At 54.0% G+C, this 18,001-nt stretch overlaps 1 protein-coding gene across 11 annotated transcripts in view; it reads left to right on the forward strand.

Annotated features, from left to right (window-relative positions):
• The window catches only part of LOC105473840 (melanophilin), a 66,444-nt gene that overhangs the window by 47,364 nt on the left and 1,079 nt on the right, over nt 1-18,001 (forward strand). For 2 of the 11 annotated variants that reach the window (XR_982503.3, XR_982504.3), the window contains exons 9-16: nt 860-943; nt 6,669-6,854; nt 7,110-7,265; nt 8,872-8,964; nt 12,220-12,297; nt 14,325-14,382; nt 17,445-17,545; nt 17,757-17,936. Coding sequence is in view for 4 of the 11 variants with exons in the window: in XM_011727958.3 (XP_011726260.2) it covers nt 860-943; nt 6,669-6,854; nt 7,110-7,265; nt 8,872-8,964; nt 12,220-12,297; nt 14,325-14,382; nt 17,445-17,545 (756 nt within the window). In the remaining 7 variants the exon portion in view is untranslated. The other 9 variants (XR_982506.3, XR_982507.3, XR_982505.3 and 6 more) reach the window with 9 other exon arrangements.

Below are 18,001 nucleotides of genomic sequence, written 5' to 3' on the forward strand. Positions count from 1 at the left end.
TGTCTCCCCAGGGTATTGATCTCTGCTTCTGCAGATGCTCAACAGGACCAGAGGGTGACTCAGTTACTAGTGGCCACTCAAGGCGTGGGCTGAGGTCTAACCGAAATCCTGGTGTTGACATTTCTCAGCCAATCATGTCCTTCGGGGAGATTTGCCCACTCAAAGCCCTTGGTGCTGTGATGATTCAACTAATTACCAACCAAACAATACAAAAGCATCTTAACACTCCACAGCACCACTTCCCCCTTTTAAAGCCAGGTGAGCTGTAAATGAGATAATGGCAGGAAAGATGCATCTGCTGAGCGAGGAAAATAACTAGCAAATTGATTTCTCATGTCTCAGTCTGGGAGCTAATAGACTTTGGGTGACTCAAGAGTCTGGTGACTCAAGGGATGAGGAAGTCGTACCTCTGGTCCCTTTATGTTGTCACCTGAAGTGCCTTGCCTCCTAGCCTACTAGTGACCCAAGGCTCTTGCTAGTTTGATCACTGTAGCGTGATTAACTGATATCTTCCTGTGCTGCTCAGTACCGGCAGTGACAGTGGCTGTCCACACTAATGACAACATCACAACCTTCCAGATTCAGCTCCTTGTCCTGCTGGACTCGGCTCCTCTCCTGCCACTTTCACTGTCCTACTCTCCGCTCTTGGTTCTGCTCTAACATTTTGCTTGGTGTTCCAGAACTCGTGGTGTCAGAAATGGGTTTCACAGTTAACCTTCCCAGGCCATGTCATGGGTGGTGGCCTTAGCTCTCCTTCTACTTCTTGGGAATTTGGTGCTTCTGAGGTGGTGGGTGCCAGTGTCTTGCTGGTGGGAGTGCGCTGGGTCCTCTGCCCACTGTTTCTCTCCTTCTGCTACAGATCTTTGAGCTGAATAAGCGTATTTCATCTGTGGAACACCTGCTGACCTACCTGGAGAACACAGTTTTGCCTCCCTTGGCCAAGGTAACACCAGGGGCTGGGCAAGGAGAAAGGGCCCCCACAGCTCCTTAAAGGAGGCTGAGGTGTGACATGGGCTTTTGGGAGAAGAGTTTTTTGAGATTTTGCTGTTTGTAAGCTTAAGTTCTGTGTGCAGTTCTCAGAGAGTCAGGAGGTTCCCACCACGTAGCCTGAGTGAAGTCGTCTGTCCCATCCAGGCCTGCCACCACCCCTCATCCCCAGAGCTTGAATGAGAGAGAACTTGGAGGGCACACAGGTGTAACAGCCTTCCCAGGGGACATAACTGGAGATGAGAGGAAACTTTCTTGGCCCTACAGCCTCTGAGATCTAGGCACCAAAGCAGGGTGGAGTCTCCTTCCACACCATGTTTGTGAATGTATCATCAGCACAGCTTAGTCTGCTATATGCTGCTATAACAAAATACCACAGACTGGGTAATTTATAATTAGCAGAAATGTATTTGGCTCATGGTTCTGGAGACTGGGAAGTCTAGGATCGGGGGTGGCATCTGGTGAGGGCCTTGTTGCTGTGTCACCACATGGCACATGGTGACAGAGGGCAGGAGAGACAGAAAGCAAGACGGAACTGAACTTGCTTTTACAACAACCACACTGGAATGAATAACAAATTCATTCTTTCAATAATGATATTAATCCATTCATGAAGGCAGAGTCCTCATGACCTAATCACCTCTCGAAGGTCCCACCTCTCAACACTATTGCACTGGGGATTGAGTTCCCAACACGTGAACTTTAGGGGACACATTCAAACCAGAGCAGCACACCAAGACAACCTGATGGGGAGTAAGTAAAACAAACCATGGCCTGCTGCAGGAGTGTGCATGCATATGTGTGTGTGTGTGTGTGTGCTTTTGTGGCTGAGAGACAGGCAGACAGACAGCCGGAGGTGCAGAGGGAGTGGGAGACCCAGTCCTCCATTCTAGCTGAGTCACAGCCACACATCTAGCACCTGGGCACCGAGATAAGGAGATTTAGAAAATATGATTAAGTATTGAGTTTCTTTGACCACAAAGTTTGAGGATAGCCTTCTGGGCCACGCAGACTCCAAAAGAAAGGGGTCAGCACTCCAAAGTGGAGAATTTAAAGTTTCACTTATAGAGGCAGAAACAGAGAAGTTTCTCAGTGTTGCAGCATTTTTCCATACAAGGCCCGTAATTGCATTGTAGCAATTCAATAGGTTACAGCTTACTAATTCGGGGAAGATTGCTTTAACACTCCATGAGTAGGGGTAATGATCTTTAGAGAGGTCTCATCTCTGGCGCCACTCGGTCTTTCCTAATCGTCTACAGGGAAAAGCAGAAACTGAAGCTGCATGCTACTTGACTCAGGCCACATAGCCACATCGCTCTCAAGGTTCCCAATCATTTGAAGCTCCCGCAGCTTTAAGTTTGAATGATTTACCACAGGACACTCCTGTAGCACCCTAGGTTTGCAGCTGCTCATTTTTGTTGGGGCCAGGGCTCCGGAGAAACAGATTTGGGTGAAGCTCAGGCTGAGGACATGAGACCAAGTGGGAAGCAGAGCACACAGGCCCCAAGTTAGACCCCAAGGGCTATGCCTGCACAGGCTCTGACCCCAGCCAGAGCGGAGGGAGATTCAGGCCCAGCCCACATGCCATGTGTCCAGCAGGGACCATAGCTGCCTTTATCTGTAAGGGGATGGGTTACTTTGCTCTAGGCTTTAGAGGTGGCTAGGGCTAGACTGACCATGTGCCATCATTTCATTTAATCCTGCAGTACCCCTGCAAGGTAGACATTTCTTTCCCTCATTTATAGATGAAGAAACTGAGGCCCAGGCTCTCATGAGTGAGACTCAGCCCATCACTGGCTGGAGAGCACCAGCTGAAAGCACAGGGAGGTTGGGGAGAGCGTTGCTTCCCGCGGGATGCCTCTAGAAGGGCCCTTGCCTGCACCGGAGTCAGAGTGGCCCCAACACAAGCTCCAGAGCCCCATCGGACCCCATGGCCCATATCGAACCATTCAGCCCCCAGGCCGCCCCCAGCCCCCTGCTATACACTGACCCAGGTTCCACTCGGGCCTCAGCTCTGCCTCTCATGTAGACACTGGAGATCTGTCACTCACCTCCTTTACCCCTTCCCTGCCCAACTCCTTCCCCACCCTGCTGACCCCTCGGCAGCACTTGGGACCCGCTGTCTGATAGCCTGCCTGGCCCTAACTCCAGCCCACCCAGAAACGAGTTACCCTTGCAGAGGGAAAGGGCGGCCACCATTGCCGTGGCTCTTGCTGGTAGCTCCCAGCTTTGGCCTTTTGCTCATACAAATCTCAGCCCAGGGACTAGTAAGTCAGAAGTAACAGACTCCACATGGGACCTGCACTGCCCACACACTCCCCGCGAGGGGACGCTGCTTGCAGGAATGGCCCTCTGGGCCGTCAAGGAGCTGGACCTGAGAGGCAGCCAAGCCCTCCACCTTGAGGGGGCTGGATCTAGGGTGGCCAGTGTCCTGTTAGGGGCTCTCAGGGCTTGCACCTGGAAATTCCTGGCAAACAAGGACGAGTTAGTCGCCCTGGCTGTGTCCCATCATGCTGGTTCAGGTCCCTGTCACACATGTATGTTGTCATGTGTTTTCCATACATACATGTGTATACGTGTGCATGTGTTGTGTGTGTAGGTTTGTGTGTGTGTGTGTGTGTGAGAGTTTATTTACTGGCTTACAAAGTGAGGACAATCCCTGCCTCTCCCGGGCATCTACCAGCTTCCAACCCCCACACCCCATCGCTCTGCTGCGTCCTGCCTGATGGGTGCTGGGCTTCCGTTTCTCACGGGGATTCTGCAGTTGCTCAGCCCCGTGCACTCTGGGACAAAGTCCAGCTCATATCAGACCCAGTGGCGTTTACAGGCTGAATGTCACTCCCGATCTTTCCACCGAGGGCCTCTGTGATGTGGGGGCTTTGTCAGGAAAGTGGAGCCTCACGGAAAAGCATCCCGGCTCAAACATACGGCTTATTCATTGACTGAATCTAATTATCCCCTTGGTGTTCGTCTGTGAGACCCCAGGCAGCCAGCCCTGTCGATCTGTCTCAATAGGCTTCGTCCAAATAGAAAATTAGATGATCGTGCGTAATATCCTCAGCTTGATGGGTGAGGGAGGGATCGATGCCACCCAGGGGCACCGTGGGCTGTGAGCAACTTCCTGGTGGAGGCGCCTGCCCTCCCTCCCTCCCAGTCCTCCAGTGTCAGTGGAGGTGACGGCTCCCAAAGGAAGGGACGAAGGGTGGCACTAAAATTCCCCAGGTGGCATCTCTGGGCGGCCGTCACCTCACATTTCAAAGTCGACTTCATGGGGCCAGGGGAAAGCCCTCGGAACGTGGGATGGCTGAGTGAACGGATAGGTGCACTGGCAGACAAGTGAATGGGTGCCGTCTTCCTGGCCATGTTGCTAACTCGTGTGACTTCATCACTGGGAAGAGTCGGGAGACACAGGGAGCCACTCCGCTCCCAGTGCCGGCCCCTGACGGTGGGAAGGTGGCCATGAACAAAGTCAACAAAAACGCGGGCCTCGTGGGGTTTGCATTCCATTCAGGGGAGGCAGGAAACACGCAACTGCAGGAACATCAAGTTTCCCCCAGAAGGGCAGGGCCTGCGTCTGCTGAAGGGAACTCAGCACAGACAGGTCACAGGGAAAAGGCCAATGACGTGTTACCGTGCACATGAACACGGGGGTCCCGTGAACGTGGGACTGGAAGCAGGGACAGATGACTGAGGTTTACACCCAAGGCGACAGGACGGATGGGGCTTGGGGCTTCCTGAGGGGTTGCAGTGGTGACAAGGTCATGGGAGGGGGAGGGGAGGAAGGGCTTCTGGTTATGGAGGTAAAAATCTCTCAGGTAACCAGGAGCTGCCCTCGAAGAATCGGCAGCAGCCCGTGCTGGCGGCGTCTCCATCTGACGTGTCAGTGTCAGGCATCAGTGTCATCTTAAGATCGCTGGAGGGGGTCTCAGAGAAAGCCCGTCTGTCTGGTGTTCAGCTCACCCCTATAGCTTTCCTCCACAGACAAAATCCACCTCCCACCCCACACACACACACACAAAGACAGGTTTTCTGAGCGATCCCATCTGCAACTTCTCTGAATAAACAGCTGGAAATACGTCCCAGAAGTCTATTCTGGGGTGGTGTATTTTGGTTTCCTTCACCAACCAACAAGTGGAACACAGGTCAGGAGGTGGAGGAAGGTAGAGAAAAATAAGTCAAGGCAGAAAGTCTTTGGGGTGAGGGTGGCATTTCAACCAGGACAGTCAGGGCGCCCCACTGAGCGTGAGATTTGCCCAAAGAGCTGGCAGAGGTGCCGCTGTGTGGCTATCTAAGATCAAGTGTTGCAGCCCCTCCTAAGGTCCCAAGGAGGGAGCCACTGCAGGAGAGAGCCTGGCCGAGACGGGCAAGGCAGGGGCAGGTGGGGGAGCAGAGGCTGGAGCTGGACGTAGTGGCAGAGTCAGACAGAATGGAGCCTCCCAGGCCATGGTCCAGGCTCTGCTTTTTACTGTGGAAGGGATGGGGAGGCTTGAGCAGAAGACAGCTGGCTGAGGGCACAGGGGTTGCTCTGGCCGTCCTCCTGAGAACAGGTTGTGGAGGTGGGAGTGAGACAGCAGGGCCGGCTGGGAGAAGGCGGTGGTCGAACCAGATCGCAGCAAAGGTGGTGCGAGGCAGACCGATCCTGGGGGCCTCGTGAAGGCAAAGACAACAGGAATGGACATTTGGGACGAGAGAAAAAGAGGAGTCAGGATGTCTGCAAGGTTCTTGGCCTAAGCAAGGTTCTTGGCCTAAGCAAGCTTTAAAGAGTGGAGCTGCCTCAGCCAAAATGAGCGACGCTTTAAATCTCATCACCTACCTTAGCACAGTGTTAGCTGTAAGAGGCAATTGGGATAATTTTGTGTTTTTATCACATAACTCTGTTACCTTCTGAGAGCTGGCGCCTAAAACTCTTCAGGAAAGGCCAGCGTCCACAACAGACAAAGCCTGCCCTTAACCTCCCTGCCTCCTGCCCACAGACAAGGTGGCCAGTGGAACTAGACCCTCTAAGGACTTTATATAGATTATTGAACTGAGTTGGTATGAGAACTTGCAGGTTAGATACTGCTGTCACTACCATTTTAACGCTGAGGGAACTGTGATGCAGAGGGGTTGAGTGACCTGCCGAAGGGCACACGGTCTGACGGGAAGCCACAAGGGAACTCGCAGTCCAGTGGCTGGTTTTATGTGATCAGGAGCCGTGTGCCACAGAGGAGTGTCCCACAGCAGTTGCTAAATGAATCCTTGGCCAGAGCGTGGGAAGAGTCCAGCCCCTGGAGATGGACCCGACCAAGGCTGTCTGTGTATTTCCCTGAGAGAGAGTGGGCAGAGATCTGTGAGTCCACACCCCTCTCTCCCCATCCCTAGAGTGAGGACATCAGCCTGGAATAAACAAGAGGCACCCTTAAATGGAAGGGATGAGAAGGGAAAAAAACAGTGGGTCTTAGATAGCCAGGAGTGGTGGCCAGCTTTCCCTGGGAGCCCCCAGCGCTGCAGAGCCTGCTTCTGGGGTCTGGGACTGGGCCCCAGTGGGGCACGTTGGACAAGCCGGCATGAAGAAGGGAGGCAGCTGAGCTCAGCAGAAACCCTAGGTGTGCTGGGCCCAGGCCCATCTCCCAGAGCCAGCCCTGGAGCTCCACGGCTCCAGATGACTAGCCGAATCCAAGCCCACTGGCCTGTTCTGTCAGGGTCTAGGTGCTGGAGTGCACACGGAGGCTGATGTAGAGGAGGAGACCCTGAGGAAGAAGCTGGAGGAGCTGACCAGCAATGTCAGTGACCAGGGGACCTCGTCCGAGGAGGAGGAGGCCAAGGATGAAAAGGCAGAGCCTGACAGGGGCAAATCAGTTGGGGCTGTCCCCCAGGCGGACCCAGAGGTGAGACTACCCCCCAGGGGTCTCAGCAGGACCCTGCAGAGGTAGGGGCAGGGATGGACAGTCCCAGCTGGCCACTGCCCTCCCCAGGGAGGTAGCCACCCACAGGGGCACACCAAGGGCCCTTGATGGGTTCTGCAGCTGTGAAACCAGCTCCCAAGATTCAGAGAGGAGAGCAACGTCATGGCGAATCCCCATCTGGGTGAGACCCCGCACTCCCTCCTGCTGCCGGTCAGCCTCCGTCCTTCTCTTTCATAGGTGAGCATGGCTGCCCATCAAACCAACAGACAGGAAAAGAGCTCCCAGGGCCCTGGGGACCCCGTCCAGCACAGCAGGACCACAGATGAGGAGCTGTCGGAGCTGGAGGACAGAGTGGCAGTGACGGCCTCAGAAGTCCAGCAGGCAGAGAGCGAGGTAGTCTGGAAGGCACAGGGGAGCACTGGGTTCCGCAAACACAGATGGTGACCACACCCGAGCATTGAACATCTGACAGCTCTAACCATCTGACAGCTCACACCGAGCCCTCCCCATTGGCCCAGCATGCACAGCTCTGAAGGCCAAGCATGAACCTGGGGGTTTCTGTGGGACTCACCTGGCTCACCACCCATTCACTGAGCCCTCCACCCCTTCCCTTTTTCCTGTTCAACTTGGTGAGGTACAGGCAGGGTTTCCACCAAGAAAAAGGTGATGAACACACAATCCCTGACCCAGGATGGGGGCCTAGAAGCAGGCCTAGAATTTAGGACAGCCCCAGACCTCAGCACTGGACTCTATCCCGAGGGCCATCTGTGAGTCTGAGTTGTGGCTGCAGAGCTTGAATCTGGGTCTGGAACCTATCAATAGTGCACAAAAGTCAAAGGGCAGAGCCAAAGCATTCAGGCCTCCCAGGGACAGCCGAGGAGACTTGGGCACTGCTCTGTCCTCCCTGGAGACCTACAGAGAGGAGAAGTTCTGCCCCTCAGACTGTGGGGACAGCCAGCCCCCACGACCCGCCTCCACTTCCCTTCTCATCAGCAGGTGTCTGTCACTCCCTGAGGACAAAGAGCATGTCCCCTAGAGCTGTTCAAGGGGAGCAAGTCAGGCTCTGGACTTTCCCTTCATGTTTTCCTTCTTGCTTTGCAAATAAATGTAGCCCACATTGTGTAGGTCACGGAAGATCCAGCTGCGAATGTCTTAGACCAAGCCCCTGCCTTCCTGGAGCTTGTGTTTTTAGTGGAAGGAGATAAACAGCAAACAAACAAACAAGATCCTTTGGGTTCATGAAAGGTGTGATTAAGACAGTCAGTGAAGATGAGCCCCTAGAGTGCTCGGGGCAGGGCGATTTAGATAAGGTGGTCAGGAGGGATACTAGGAAAATAAGCCAACCTGGCAAATCCAGGGGACAGGAGTCCGGGTGGAGGCAGCAGCGTGTGCCAAAGCCCTGGGGTGGTGGTGAGCTTGGTGCGTGCAGGGATTACCCGTGAAACCCTGAGACCGGGTCAGAGTGATGAAGGGAGAGTGTGAGGAGGGTGGACGGCAAAGGCCCCTGGGGGCCACTGGAAGGATCTGAATAGGGGGTGATGGGACCTGGTTCTAATTTTCAGAAGCTGCCCCTGGCTGCTGTGGGAGGAGGGGCCTAGGGAGGGAGGAGTGGAAGGGGGGCTGGGCAAGGATGATGCCAGTGGGGGTGGCCGACTGCTAGGTGAAGAGTGGCCACTACTGTCCTTGCCAGTCACGGCCCCTCCTCCAGTCCCTCATGGGAGCCAGACTCCCTGAGACTCCAGAAAACGCCCCCCATCCTGCCTTCCTCCTGCCTGGGTGACTCACAAGGAACACCCCCTTCTCACCAACCATGGAAGACAAACGCCAAGGGGACCACCAAGACGGGCATGCGGCTGGGACGCCAATCTTAAGGGAAAACACAAGTAAAATTGGCTCCAGGAGTGAGCTGGGGGCAGCTGCTCTTCCTGTCCATGACTTTGAGGCGGGACCTCGAGCGTCTGTCTGAGGGGCCGTCTGTCTGTCTGCTGTCGTCTCGCAGGTTTCAGACATCGAATCCAGGATTGCAGCCCTGAGGGCCGCGGGGCTCACGGTGAAGCCTTCGGGAAAGCCTCGAAGGAAGTCAAACCTCCCGGTGAGTGGGGCACAGTGGTGAGTGGGGGGACGGTGGTAAGTGGGGGGATGGTGGTAAGTGGGGGGGGACAGTGGTGAGTGGGGCACAGTGGTGAGTGGGGGGACGGTGGTGAGTGGGGGGACGGTGGTAAGTGGGGGGACAGTGGTGAATGCAGGGACAGTGGTGAGTGGGGCACAGTGGTGAGTAGGGGCACAGTGGTGAGTGGGCGGACGGTGGTGAGTGGGGCACAGTGGTGAGTAGGGGCACAGTGGTGAGTGGGGGGATGGTGGTAAGTGGGGGGGACAGTGGTGAGTGGGGCACAGTGGTGAGTGGGGGGACAGTGGTAAGGGGGGGACAGTGGTGAGTGGGGAGGGACAGTGGTGAGTGGGGAAGGACAGTGGTGAGTAGGGGCACAGTGGTGAGTGGGGGGACGGTGGTAAGTGGGGGGGGACAGTGGTGAGTGGGGGGGACAGTGGTGAGTGGGGAGGGACAGTGGTGAGTGGGGCACAGTGGTGAGTGGGGAGGGACAGTGGTGAGTGGGGCACAGTGGTGAGTGGGGAGGGACAATGGTGAGTGGGGGGACAGTGGTGAGTGGGGGGACAGTGGTGAGTGGGGGGGACAGCGGTGAGTGGGGAGGGACAGTGGTGAGTGGGGGAACAGTGGTGAGTGGGGCAGCAGTGGTGAGTGGGGGGGCAGTGGTGAGTGGGGGCAGCAGTGGTGAGTGGGGGGGCAGTGGTGAGTGGGGGGGCAGTGGTGAGTGGGGGAACAATGGTGAGTAGGGGAACAGTGGTGAGTGGGGGAACAGTGGTGAGTGGGGGGGCAGTGGTGAGTGGGGCACAGTGGTTAGTGGGGGCAGCAGTGGTGAGTGGGGGGGCAGTGGTGAGTAGGGGGGCAGTGATGAGTGGGGGAACAGTGGTGAGTGGGGGGGCAGTGGTGAGTGGGGCACAGTGGTTAGTGGGGGCAGCAGTGGTGAGTGGGGGGGCAGTGGTGAGTGGGGAAACAGTGGTGAGTGGGGGGGACAGTGGTGAGTGGGGGGAGAGTGGTGAGTGGGGGGAGAGTGGTGAGTGGGGCACAGTGGTGAGTGGGGGGAGAGTGGTGAGTGGGGGGAGAGTGGTGAGTGGGGGGGACAATGGTGAGTGGGGGGCACAGTGGTGAGTGGGGGGACAGTGGTGAGTGGGGCACAGTGGTGAGTGGGGAGAGAGTGGTGAGTGGGGACAGTGGTGAGTGGGGGGACAATAGTGAGTGGGGCACAGTGGTATGTGGGGGGGGACAGTGGTAAGTGGGGACAGTGGTAACTGGGGGTATAGTAGGACAAGCCACAGACAAAACCCCTCAGACACCGAGTTAAAGAAGGAAAGGCTTTATTCGGCTTGGAGCTCACGAATTCGGCAGGACTCACGAATCCAACAACTGAGCTCCCCAAGTGAGCAATTCCTGTCCCTTTTAAGGGCTTACAACTCTAAGAGGTTCCGTATGAGAGGGTCATGATCGATCGAGCAAGCAGGGGGTACATGACTGGGGGCTGCATGCACCGGTAATCAGATCAGAACAGAACAGGACAGGGATTTTCACAACGCTTTTCCATACAATGTCTGGAATCTATAGATAACATAACCGGTTAGGTCAGGTGTCTATCTTTAACCAGGCTCAGGGCACAGCACTGGGCTGTGGATTTCATTTCTGCCTTTTAGTTTTTACTTCTTTCTTTGGAGGCAGAAATTGGGCATAAGACAATATGAGGGGTGGTCTCCTCCCTTAGGGGGACAGTGGTGAGTGGGGGGACAGTGGTGAGTGGGGGGACAGTGGTGAGTGGGGACAGTGGTGAGTGGGGGGACAGTGGTGAGTGGGGACAGTGGTGAGTGGGGACAGTGGTGAGTGGGGGCACAGTGGTGAGTGGGGGCAGTGGTAAGTCGGGGCATAGTGGTGAGTGAGGGGGACACAGCAACCTCAGTTGAGTTGGTGCCCCCCGAGGCCTCCCCACAGCACACATGCCACCGGGGTCTGACAGCAGGATCCTGGCCCCTCACCTCCCTTCCCGTGAACATCCGGCCCGAGTTTCCTCATAGCCAGTTACTCAACTGTACCTTTGTTGGGGTTCATTTTTGTTTATTATTTGTTGTTTCTACCAAAAGCTCTTTATGAGGGGACTCTGAGCCCTGCTCTGAGGATCTGAAAGGCACACACACTCACAGTGTGAAATCCAAAAGGAGCCACCTGAATCACATTGCCTCTTATTGAAAGCCTTAGTCCGCTGCAACGTGAAGATGGATGTGACCAGAAGGGATGGCGCAGGAGACTCACATCAGAGGAGCTGCTCATGTCAGACCAACATCCTCCTCTCCTGATCCCATCAGGAATCTTCAGACAAAACCATCCTGATGAGGACATTTGGCAAAAGAATGGAAGATGTCCTTAGGAGAGTCCCAGACAGGGTCATGACGGAAAATACAGGATGCCCAGTTAGCTTTAAATTTCAGATCAACAATAATCTAGTAAAAGTATGCCCCCATGCAACATTTGGGACTTACACTAAAAAAATTAGCTGTTGATCTTGTGAACGCAAAATATCTGAGACAGGTCTCAGTCAATTGAGAAAGTTTGTTTTGCCAAAGTTAAGGACACACCCATGACACAGCCTCAGAAAGTCCTAAGACTTGTGCCAAGGTGGTTGGGGGAACAGTTTGCTTTTATACATCTTAGGGGGACATGAGACATCATCAGTATGTGTAAGATGTACCTCGGTTCGATCCAGTAAGGTGGGACAACTTGTAAGTGGGGGCTTCCCGGTTATAAGTAGATAAGAGGCAAAAGGTTACATTATTTTGAGTTCTTGATCAGCCTTCCACTGAATACACAATTTAGTCTGGCTCAGTGAGTCTGTGTTTTTACTTAAGCAACAGGGGAGAGGAAGCAATCCGATCTGCAGGTGAGCTTCAGAGGGATGACTTGGAATAGAATGGGAGGCAGGTTTGCCCTAAGCAGTTCCCAGCTTGACTTTTCCCTTTAGCTTAGTGTTTTTGGAGTCCCAAGATTTATTTTCTTTTCACAATCTGAAATTCAAAGCTCCCTGGGTATGCTGCTTTTTAATTTGCACAGTCTGGCAGCCCTAGTCCCAGAGCCCTGGAATGGCATACTGGAGGTGGCCGTGCAGTCCCAGCGTCCCCGACCAAGCGTGCATAGAGAGCATCCATCCTTACATCCAGCTGACACATGCCCATGCTCCTCCCTGTGGACAGAGGTTAAACAATAACATAAAGTTTCTTCTTTGTCCTCTAGATATTTCTCCCTCGAGTGGCTGGGAAACTTGGCAAGAGACCAGAGGACCCAAATGCAGACCCTTCAAGTGAGGCCAAGGTATGTGTTACTCCATCCAAGCCCAGACACCGCACGAAGGCGGAAGACTGCACCCCTTTCCAGCAGTGTGGCAAGTCCACAGGGTGGCGGAGCTCCTGTGTCTGCAAAGCCGCCCACACAGCTGCAGTGCCCACACAGCTGCCACAACACCGTGGCAACTCCCATGGGTTGGCTTCCTCGGTGGCACACACTGAGCTGGGTTTGTGTAGATGCATTTGTTGAAAATCCAAGAAAGCCCAGAAGGGGAGTGGGAAAGTGAGACGGGAAAGGAAGGAAGCAAGCATCTGACATGAAGCAAACCCACACAGGCTGACTGTGGCTCAGTCCTCCTGGGGGCTCTGGAGACCATGCAGTTCACACCCCAGAGTTAATTCCGTGTAGGAACAAGGCCACCAGCACTTATCCTTCCACACCCGTCAGTCCTGAGTAAGGGCCAGGCCCTGGGCCACACACATTCCCAGGCACTTCTGCCCTTCCCTGAACAGGCACAGCGGGCCAGTGGCCTGGGCACTGCCTCCATCTGGGAGACCGAGGCGCTGGCTGCCGAAGGTGGAAACACCCAGGAACCAGTGCGCTCAAAATGGCACAAGGACTTGCGGAGGTGTGAGCGGGACCCACAGATGGCAATGCACAGAGGGCGGAGCCAGCCTGGGAGGGAGGAGCTCCCTGCGTTCAGGTGGAGTGGTTAGGAGTAGGATGAGGGGTGCCATGGCCAGCACCCCAGGAGGAATGGGCTTCAGCTTCAGGCCCTCCCTGCAGTCCAGCACCGCAGGGAGCCTCGAGGAACACCTAGCCACTCCTCATCACAACCCTGGCAGTTCCTCACAGTGACATGCAGTGTTTTCAAAAGTCCATCTTTCCACATGATGTTTACAGCACCCAGCGGCTAGGCAGTGCTATTAACCCTGTTGTACTGATGAACCAACCAGCCAGCTCAGGGCAGTGGGTGAGCCTGATCCAGATCACAGACAGGAAGTGACAGCAGGGTCTCAGCCCAGGCCATGCCTGACACCCACACTCTTCTCTGGGGGGGGCCACTTCCACCTTTGTCCCCAGAAGCGCAGCCTGCCAGCTTCTGCAGCACCTCTGGGAGCCACCCACAAACCCAGCCAGGCAAAATCCCAGGGTGCCAGACACCAGGAGAAATTTCTAGGGGAATTAGGCCATTTGGCTGTCTCTTCACTTCCCTGAAAAGCCAAACAGAGAATGGATTTCTTATCGCATCGTAGCAAGGTAATCAATTGGAAAAGAGACAGGAGGAGAGGTGTGAGGACCAACAGTCACAGGGACCCGGGAATCGTATTAGACACAATTGATCTTCCAGTGTCCTTGTAAAGAGAGCTACAGGCCCACTTTACAGAGGAGGAGACCAAGGTTCAGAGAGGATAAGAAGTGAATTAGCCAGGTGCAGTGGCTCACACCTGTAATCCCAGCACTTTGGAAGGCCGAGGTGGGCGGATCACGAGGTCAGGAGATGGAGACCAGCCTGGCTAACATGGTGAAACCCCATTTCTACTAAAAATACAAAAACAAAATTAACCGGGTGTGGTGGCAGGCTCCTGTAGTCCCAGCTACTCAGGAGGCTGAGACAAGAGAATGGCATGAACCGAGGAGGCGGAGCTTGCAGTGAGCCAAGATCGCACCACTGCACTCCAGCCTGGGTGACAGAGCGAGACTCCGTCTCAAAAAAAAAAAGAAGTGAATGAATTGCCCATGTCACACAGTGGTAAGGGGGTAGTGCTGGGATCTGAACCAGACCTGCAGGACAGAAACTTATACACCTTCTGCCATACCACCCGAATGTGGCAGCTCCCCCAAAGCTGAGCATCTCTTATTTCAGGCATTTAGTGCTTAATTTATTGAAAATGTCCATTCTAATGTTGCTAAAAGTTCAAATATTGCTAGAAAGCAGAAAACAGTGAGCCTGGTTAATTAGAAGCTGGAAGAGCAATAAGAAATCAAAACTTAGTTCACAATTCCTAAACATCACAATTGGATGAAGCCTGGAGACACTCTGTTTCTTCTAGGCAATGGCTGCGCCCTATCTTCTGAGAAGAAAGTTCAGTAATTCCCTGAAAAATCAAGGTAAGAGCCCTCTGCTCCCCGCACCCCCATGAGCCTGGGAAATGAGCTCCAGGGAGGAAAATGACCAGTCGCAGCTCTGTGTGTTTCTTCATAATCTGTGGGACATATCTCGTGTCCTGACTCCCAAAAATCGTTCCCAGTGCCACTCGGGTCACCCTCAGGACCCAGCACGTTGGTGTTCCAGACAGCTGGAACTTGCTGCTTTAAGCGTGCAAAGGTGGCCCTGGTGGCAGTGGTGATGGTGGTGGTGTTTCCATGTTTTTCTACATAAATTGTCCTAACATGGTACACAGTTTCTGGCCTTCTTACAGAAAGTATGGGTCATCATTTAGCCTTCCTTGAAGGCTTGGTGGTGAGAGGGACATTAGCTTTGTCCTGGACTAATGGGATGTGAGGCCTCCCCAGCATGTGGTCGGGCTCTTGGGGTATCTGTGTGCTCATTTCATTCACTCAACCTGTGACCCAACCACTGCTTGCCGGAGGCTGGCAGCTCCTCTCCCCATTCAGAGCCCCGTCCTTCTGCTGTCGAGCTGTTTCAGGCCCCGCCCCTCTGCTATCCAGCTGTTTCAGGCCCCCAAGCATTGTTGCATTGATCTGTTGTCCCTGTTTTCTGAGCTTTGTCCTCACACACACCATCATTCAAACTCTGCCACAGCTGCAGTCCTAGCAGACAGTGTGTGTCCCTCCTCTGCTCACAAGCAATCCTTGGCTCTCAACTGCCTGCAGAATGAAGTGGGATTTCTTAGCATAGCCCTGCAGACTTTGGCCATTTGTCGCACACTGGAGTCAGCCGGCCCCCTACTACACCCACCTAAGGATGCACCTCCTTCCCATGCATGGAACAACACAAGCAGACGCTGGTTTCAGAGTGCACCACACAAGCACATGCCTCCACGCCTGGGTGTGCCCCCTCCCTGCCCATCTCTGTCCTATGAAGTCCTCCGGGGCCAAGTATGAAGCCTCTCCCCTGGGGCTCTCCACCACCTCCCTGCAACACCCAGCACATTGATCCCTCTTTCCAGTCAGCTCGCTCCTTGGTCAGTCAGCCACCCACCTCCATGCCAGATTGCTCTTTGCACCCCCTGAGCTCCCAGCACACATTCTGGTCAATCCTAGGACAGAGCTGGTGCCCAAGGCCCTTTGGGGCTAATCCCAGATTCAGGATCACCAGCCAGGAGAGCGACTTTGCCAGAGATGACCTGCTAAGGAGCTGCCAGCAGGGGCTCCTGGAGATCCACGTGCTGGCTCTGAGGGGAGTTTCCAGCACGTCTCGTGGGCTGAAATCCAGGTGGAGATTCTTGTTTTGTTTTGTTTTGTTGAGACAGAGTCTCATTCTGTGGCCTAGGCTGGAGTGCAATGGTGTGATCTCAGCTCACTGCAACCTCCGCCTACCGGGTTCAAATGATTCTTCTGCCTCCGCCTCCTGAGTAGCTGGGATTACAAGTGCCCACCACCATGCCTGGCTAATTTTGTATTTTTAGTACAGCCAGGGTTTCACCATATTGGCCAGGCTGGTCTCGAACTCCTGACGTCAGGTGATCCACCCACCTTGGCCTCCCAAAGTGCTGGGATTACAGGCGGGAGCCACCATGCCCAGCCGAGAGGTTCATGTTTGTAGCAGGAGGACAAAGGGCGATTCCTTGCATCCTCTGTATGAATGGTTTCGTGAAGGGTAGACTCTGTCCTATCCAGAGACCTTACTCATGTCCAGTCCAAGGCCAAAATAGCTCACCCCCGGCCCCCTGATAGCCCACAGGCATTTTGGGGTCTGAACGGCAAAGTTGAGGCCTGACCTTCACGTTTCTCCCAGCCATCATCACCACCCTCCGCCAAGGGTGGCCAAGGGGGCTTTTCACTGTCTACAGAGGCCAGCCCCACACGCTGGCAGGTCCTCGGGCCTCCATCCCAGGGTCTGTGGGGCCTCATGTGACTTCACTCCTCAGGAGTCATGATCCCTCAAGTTAGGTGATTCCCTCCACAGAGGTTAGTCCTGGAGCAGGGACGGAGGGTCGGCAGGCCAGGCCAGATGACCCTGCAGAGAGAACAGCACAACAGGAGCATGCTGCTGAGCCAACTCCCAAAAGAGGAAAGGGACAAAGGCCTGGCTTGTAGCATGTGCCAGTTTCTGTGGCATAAATTCTCCCGCCCTGGCTGATCACAAGTTCCCAGCTGATGTCACCGAGTGTGGGGTCAGGAAGAGGCGCACACAGTCAGCTCTCAGGAGCCCTGGCAACTGGCTCCAGTCAGGCAGGCCACAGAAGACATGCAAAAGTGAAAAAGGGCCTGCACCAGCCACCTGAACACAAACACTCAACCAGGATGTGAGGCCAGATGCCCCCAGTTACACAGCCACGGCCCCAGGAGGGGCCTCGGTGATGAGGGTCAGAGTCTGAGACCCCTTGGGCTGTTGCCATGTCACAAAGGAAAGGCAAGGAATCTGGGTATGGTGGCTCACACCTATAATCCCAGCATCTCAGGAGGCCAAGGCGAGCGGATCACTTGAGGTCAGGAGTTCGAGACCAGCCTGGCCAACATGGTGAAACCGCGTCTCTACCAAAAAATACAAAAATTAGCCAGGCATGGTGGTGCACACCTGTAGTCCCAGCTACTTGGGAGGCTGAGGCAGGAGAATCACTTGAACCCCAGAGGCGGAGGTTGCAGTGAGCTAAGATTGCGCCACTGCACTCCAGCCTGGGTGACAGAGCAAGACGTTGTCTCAAAGAAAAAGAAAAGAAAAGGAAAAAGAAAAGACAGAGACCGCATACCAGTGCAGTGCAACGGGCCTTTCTGCTGTTTCATTAGTGTGAGGATTCCTGGGGCCACAGTGAGGTGGAACGTTAATGCCTGCTCCAAAACAAAGGAGAAAGAAGTTGGCAAAACTGTTTATTTGCATGAAACCTGAAATGTAAATGTCTTGTTAAAAATATGTGATGTGGAAACTTCTTAAAAGGGGATATGTCCATTTTTATTCTACCTTTTAAATGTCTGAGGAGGCCTAGGCACTTGTTTGGGCTAGGTATGTGATTGATAAAGCACCATCCCTCTCCCTGTTTTCCCCAAAGGCAAAGATGATGATTCTTTTGATCGGAAATCAGTGTACCGAGGCTCGCTGACACAGAGAAACCCCAACGGGAGGAAAGGAATGGCCAGCCACACCTTCGCGGTAAAGTTTTCTCTCATTCTCTGAGGAGTTTTTAAAATTCAGTGACCCATCAGATTTATGTGTTAATATTAAGTCTTCAGAGCAAAGAAAATGGAGATAAACAAAACAAGGATTCAGACCAGAGAATCAAAGCAAAAAGTAAAGTCTTTGCCACCGAGGGCTTGAACATCTAAATACTCTGAAATTAGAATAATATCTTCTTGTGTTTTAGAGCTTTAAATTTTCAAATACTTGCTGTCCACACACCCCATTGGATGAGGACCTGTGTCATTGACCCAAATTTATAGCTGAGAAAACAGAGGCAGAGAGAGGCTAAGTAAAACACCCCAAGGGAGTTCACCTAATATTGTGAAGAACGCAAACCCAGCGTTTGACCAACTTGTCCATGCATGTATGTGTGTGGCTGCGTTCACTCCTGTGTGCATTTGTGTGTACTGTGTGCATGCCTGTGTGTTT

Source organism: Macaca nemestrina, chromosome 11, assembly GCF_043159975.1.
Source record: "Macaca nemestrina isolate mMacNem1 chromosome 11, mMacNem.hap1, whole genome shotgun sequence".
NCBI classification, from domain to species: Eukaryota; Metazoa; Chordata; class Mammalia; order Primates; family Cercopithecidae; genus Macaca; species Macaca nemestrina.